At 39.3% G+C, this 6,448-nt stretch overlaps 1 protein-coding gene across 1 annotated transcript; it reads right to left on the bottom strand.

Moving 5' to 3' along the window:
- Positions 1-1,188: 1,188 nt before the first annotated feature.
- Positions 1,189-3,780, bottom strand: LOC135886310 (olfactory receptor 11A1-like). Its single transcript, XM_065414119.1, has 2 exons — positions 3,670-3,780; positions 1,189-2,175 (listed from the first exon to the last, which is right to left on the bottom strand). The coding sequence occupies exons 1-2, from the start codon at positions 3,778-3,780 to the stop codon at positions 1,189-1,191; spliced, it is 1,098 nt and encodes a 365-aa protein (XP_065270191.1).
- Positions 3,781-6,448: the final 2,668 nt, after the last annotated feature.

The following is a 6,448-nucleotide window of genomic DNA, read 5'->3' as shown; positions in this document are numbered from 1 at the left end:
ATTGGAGTTTTGGCTAAAACTAAATTTTTCACAGAAAATTAAATTTTCATCAGAAAATATAAAAAAAATGTTTTGTTTTAAGGCTGAAATATTTTCACTTCTCAGTAGTTTTTTTTTTGCCCTTTAAAAAAAATTTAAAGTCAAAATTTACTGGTGCTAATTTTCCATATTGGGGAAAAAATCAACCAGCTTTGTCAGACAGATAGATACATTGATTAAATGGCTAATCTTGCACACAATGTGTCAAAAGATCCAATGAATGGACGCTTAGGATAGAGAAATTCAAACTGTAAATAAGTAATATATCTTCAACAGTGAGATTAAGTAAGAATTGGAACTACTTATCCAGGGATTTGATGGATTTCCATCACCTAAAGTCTTTAAAGCAAGACTGAATGTAGGAAGTACTGAGAGAAATTATATTCCGTATAGTAGGAGGACTAGATGATCATAATGGCCCCATTTGCCCTTAAAATCAATAGAAAGATAGATAATTCTTCACTGTATTAGAACTGACCTGAAAGGTAAATTGCTAAAGGAAAAGAGTGATTTCCTGACCCAAAGACATAGTGAGAACAAGGTTTTCTTGCCTGATGAATTTGCACCATTTAGAGAAAATGTTGTGTTAAGACAAAATAAAAAAATTGGGAATATTTTCATTTCAAGGGGTTACAAACAAGTTTATTTCAATAGTTTTTGTAGAATTTTTTCAATCCATTTTTTTTTCATTTTGTTGAACATATTGAAATGGCTATTATTTTTTTATTTACTAAACAGTGGATAACAAACATTTTAAGAATCCTTTAAATGTGATTTTCTTTGAAAAAATATTAAAAATGTCATGATATTTTTTTGCAGAAAATGATTTTTTTTACTACTTTCATAGGAAAAAACACATATAACTAAGGACCACACACATGAACTATAATTTACCAGAGGGGTGGGTGTTAAGGGATGGGGCACAGTATGCTAAGCTCTGATGGGGCAGGAATGGTGTCCCTAGCCTCTGTTTGCCAGAAGCTGGGAATGGGCAACACAACAGGTGGATCACTTAATGATTACCTGTTCTGTTCATTCCCTCTGGGGCACCTGGCATTGGCCACTGTCAGAAGACAGGATACTGGGTTAGATGGACCTTGGGTCTGACCCAGTATGGCCATTCTTATGTACCTCCATTTCATACTAACCTTAGCAAATTGAGTTTGCCTTTACTGATTTTTGTGGGAAAGGCACATATTTCACAAGAGCTTTCCTCAGGGCCCTGTTCACCTCCTTGTTTCTCAGGCTGTAGATGAGCGGGTTTACCATGGGAGTCAGGACTGTGTAGAAGACAGAGAACATTTTGTTCAGGTTTTCCACTGTAGCACTATCTGGTAGCATGTAGACAATCATTAGGGTCCCATAGAAAATTGTCACCACAATGAGGTGAGAGGAGCAGGTGGAAAAGGCCTTTTGTCTCCCCATGGTGGAAGGGATTCTCAGGATGGAGGCGATAATAGAAATGTAGGATGTCACAGTTAATAGGAATGCGGGAAGGGTGAAGATGGAGGAAAGTATGAAGGTCACGAGTTCCATCCGGCTGGTGTCACTGCAGGAGAGTTTGATCAAAGGGGTGAAATCACAGAAGAAATGATTAATTTCATTTGGTCCGCAGAAAGTGAACTGTGCTAACAAAGATGTCGTGACAGTGCTAGCCAGGAAGCCACTAATCCAAGACAAAGATGCCATCTGGAGGCACAAGCTGCCATTCATCTGCATTGCATAGTGCAGAGGTTTACATATTGCTAAGTACCGATCATAAGACATCACTGCTAGGAGAGCACATTCTACAGCTGCCAGGGAGCTGAACCAGTTAAATTGCATGATGCAGCCGCTAACAGAAATGGTTCTGTCCCCTGTCAGGAGACTGGCCAGCAGCCTGGGCAGGATGGTGGAGCTGTAGCAGATCTCCAAGCAGGACAGGTTCCCCAGGAAGAAGTACATGGGGGTGTGCAGGTGTTGATCAGCCACAATTAGAACAATGATGAGAATGTTCCCAGCCATGGTCATGAAGTAGATCACTAGGAACAGCATGAAAAGAAGAATCTGTAGTTCAGGGAGATCCCCGAATCCTAGCAGGATGAATTTTGTGATGGATGTTTGATTTCCATCTTCTGCATGGACCTGGAAGTGAAGCTGGGGGAAGAAAAGAAACTTTATAGTATGCTTAGTACTAACTAGTATTGCAAGGAGATCAGTTTTATACAAAATTTGTTTACATGTGTTCCAACTTTTATTTCTCATAGAATATCAGGATTGGAAGGGACCTCAGAAGGTCATCTAGTCAACCCCCTGCCCAAATCAGGGCCAATCCCCAGGCAGATTTTTGCCCCAGATCCCTAAATGGCCCCCTCAAGTATTAAACTCACAACCCTGGGTTGAGGAGGCTACTGCTCAAACCCCTGAGCTATCCCTGCCCTCCACCTAAGTGAGACCTCCCTGCTTTTTTTTTTTTTTTCTTGTGGAGTTTTCACTCAGATCTCTCCTAATGGCAATCATATGATGGCTCCGTGTCTCTACAAAAACCTTTCCTGGCTTTATTGGTAACTCTATTACATTGAAAATGCATGTCCACTTTTTTGTCCTTTGATGAGGAACTCAGACAGCACAGCAATGATCATGTGAGAGAGAGAGAGATTGTTTGAATCAAAGAATGGAAAGTCAGACAAACATAGATTGAGATTGATGGACAGAAGAATGGATAGGTAGACTGACAGAGAGAGACAGAGTGACACACACTCAAGATGAATGAGCAGAGAGTAATTGTTGGAAGTGAAGTATACAGAGGCAAATGAACATAGATAGATAGCTTTCAAATTATTACAGCTTTCCAGGTTTTGCCCTCTGATTCAGTACGTGTTCATATTGGCTTTCCCTCTCTGAATTAGCTGCATCTTCCCAGGCTGAATTTAGTTTTCTCCTTTTCTACCCAGCTTTCTAACCTCTGACTCTTTCTTCATCCTGTCTTCAAACATTCAGTGGAATTCAGTTCCAAACCAATGTTTAATAATCAATGAATGGAGGAAGACATTTCTCTGAAACTCCTTCTACTTTCCCTCTGGCTAATACTGACTCTAAATCAATCCAGTGTGTTATATATACATCTGCTACTCCCTGGTGAAGGAAACGTCTAAAACAGAGTATATCTTCTCTCTGTCTAAAGCATTATGACCCCAATTCAAGAAGATACTCAACTTGCACTTAGTGTTTAGCACAGGAGCAGTCTGATTAACTTACATGGGATTGCTCACAAGCTTAAAGTTATGCATATGTTTAAGTACCTTCCTGAATCAGAGTCTATAGTGTTTTTCAACTTAGAGGGGCAAATGTTGCAGTAGAAACAAAGGATTCAGCAAGATGATCTATCAAATCTTTTATCTTCCCCAAAGAGGATAGAAAACTGTGGAACTACTTACAAAGGGATGTGATATAGTCTCTGTCACTTAAAGTTATAAAAGTCATGACTGAATATGTTTCTTAAAGGTATGCCCTAATTTCAACCAGCAGTTATTATTCTATGCAAGAATCACTGGCTGAAATTATCTTGTCTGTATTATGCAGGAGGTCAGACTAGATGACCATAATGGTTCTTTCTGCCCTTAAATTCCATAAATCTGTAAATTGGTTTACCTTTAAGGAGGAGGTATTACCAGCCAAAATCTCTGATGTGAACTCTTCACTCTTAGTATTGACACCAGGATATGAGTTTTGCCATCTATCTTCCATCCTCCTCATCATCATTGTGATGGATGGATGCCGGCGTCCTCCGGGGCTGGAGGAGCACACATGGAGTCGGCGCCTATGTTCAGGTGAGATCTTTCAATAAGATACCCAGCTGCATTCATTTTGCCTTCTATCCATCTATTGAATGTCAGCATCTCTCCTAATTCCTTATTTATTCTTTGTGGAAGAACGGGAAACCTCCCTTGACATTTTAGCTGATGGTGGCAATGACAACGGCAGGGGTTCCCATGTGGGATTTGAACACCGTCCTCCCTTTCGTTCTTTTGAAAAAAAAAATCAGCCATTTTATTTATTGTTAGATATAGAGATAGTCAAGACTCTTTTTTTAACACTTTTGTTTTCCAGTGGAAAATGCCAGTTTATCAGCACTGACACTGTTCTTTCAGAAGAGAAAGTTTTGACACATTTTCTTGTGTTGGGAATCCAAAATGATTGAGCTTGTCCAAACACCCTGTCTCAACATTTTCTAAATGAAAATCTTCCAATTATTTTTGCATTCAAATTTGCATTTTTGCATTTCATGTTGAAATTTATTTTAACTTCTAGTAAAAAATAAAAAAGGTCAAAATTGAAATGAAACATTTTGAAATTATGGGAGCAATGCATGTCAGCTGACCCAATCCCAGTTTTGTGTGTGTGTGTGGGAGGATTATCTGTTCACAACATTCAGGTTGAGTTTTTCAGAGTTGCACAAGGGATTTAGATGCCTCATTTCCATTAGAAGGAAGGGGAATGGACATCCCATCCTTTAAAGGACTTTGAATCTCTCATACTACCCATGTCCACTGATCAAAGGCAAAGTATTGTTATGTCAGTTTGTTTTTTACATTTCTGTTATTATTGGTTTAATGCCAAGAGATCTCAGCTGAGACCAGGGCCCCATTGTGCTATGACCTGTGCATGCACATAGTAAGAAATAGACCCTGCTATGCTGAGAGCACAATCTAAATGGATTAAAGGTGGGAGTGGAAACTGAGGCACATAACAGGGAAGTGACATTGCCAGAAATCAGTGGTAGCACTAGAAAAGGAACCCAGGTTTTCTGACTCCTTGTCCCAGGCTCTATGAAGCGTGCACAGCATTACTTCCACAAACTTTTGGCATTATCGAGTTATTTAAAGGCTCATATTTTCAAAGTTTCCCGGGAGATATGAACATACAGTGGGTGTCTCTAAAAATCCCAGCTAAAATCTGTACATTTAAACCCCCAGGAAACTCAGTATTTGTGACTTTATTTAGTCATAGGAAGGTGGAAACTCAGACTGACCAAAATCACAAACACTTTTAGAGCTCATGTAATGAATTTGTGGATCTCAATTTAAATGTCAAGGTGCTCTTAAGTTCTCATCATCATCATCATCATCATCATCATCATCATCATCATCATCATCTATCTTTATCTCTGCAGAGATTCTTTATAGCCTATGGACTCAGGCTTACAAACACTTTCAATACCCTATGTACCTGAGAAAAGTTACTCATATGTATAAGTGTTGGTATGACCCACTCATGAGTGTATGTTACCAGCCCCTGTCCCTAACCCCCAAGCCCCATGCTGATCCATAGAGGATATGACTTTTACAGCCAACACTTACAAAGGTTTGGCTGTTTATCTCATTCTGTACTGGTTCATATATTTAGCCCTCAAAACCCCCTGTTCAATTCCGGATGTGCAAGCCACAAGGGTGGTTGGAATATTTAGGACCAGGTCTCTACTAACATATATTAAAGCAGCAATCCTAAAAGTACAGTGCAAACCTTTGATACTTAAAGGTTGAGGTTTTCCAAGCTGCCTAGGAGAATGGGCCCCCAATTCCTATTAGATTTAATGGGATTTGAGTATCCATATCACCAAGGCACTTTTGAAAATCTCAGCTAAAATCTCTAAATTTAAAATGGCATGAAACTCAGCATTTATAATTTTATCAAGCCATATTGACATGCAAAATTCTGAATGACAAAAAACGTAGAAATCTTGTCCCTTTTTTGCTTGCAAAAACCCCATAACTAGCCAAATAACAAACAAACAAACAAACAAACAAAAACCTCTTAACTGGAAAATCTGAAAACCAAACATTTTCAGTCCAAACACAACTCTTGTTTTCAGCTGAAATTTCTCGGTTTTCAACCAAACCTCCAACATTTTCAAGTAGAAAACCCAAAATATATTTTATTTTGACAAAAAAACTTTTTTGGGGGGGAAGCTAAAAAAAAGGATTTTCAGTTGTTGGTTTTTTTTGATAAGCAGAGTCACTGCTTTCCAGTATCAGTCTCCCATCCTGCAAGTATGACCAGTTTTTCTTTGTCCTAGATGTATAACTCTATTCGGCACCAATGAGGCCACATCTGGAGTATTGCATTCAGTTTTGGGCCCCCCACTACAGCAAGGATGGGGAAAAATTGGAGACAGTCCAACGGAGGGCAACAAAAATGGTTAGGGGGCTGGGGCACATTACTTATGAGGAGAGGCTGAGTGAACTGGGCTTATTTAGTCTGTAGAAGAGAAGAGTGAGTGGGGATTTGATAGCAGCCTTCAACTACCTGAAGGGAGGTTCCAAAGAGGATGGAGCTAGGCTGTTCTCAGTTGTGGAAGATGACAGAACAAGGAACAATTGTCTCTCAAGTTGCAGTGGGGGAGGTCTTGGTTGGATATTAGGGAAAACTT

The sequence above is a fragment of the Emys orbicularis genome, chromosome 12 (assembly GCF_028017835.1).
Source record: "Emys orbicularis isolate rEmyOrb1 chromosome 12, rEmyOrb1.hap1, whole genome shotgun sequence".
In the NCBI taxonomy this organism is placed as follows: Eukaryota; Metazoa; Chordata; order Testudines; family Emydidae; genus Emys; species Emys orbicularis.
This window is presented reverse-complemented; position numbering and strand designations above follow the sequence as displayed.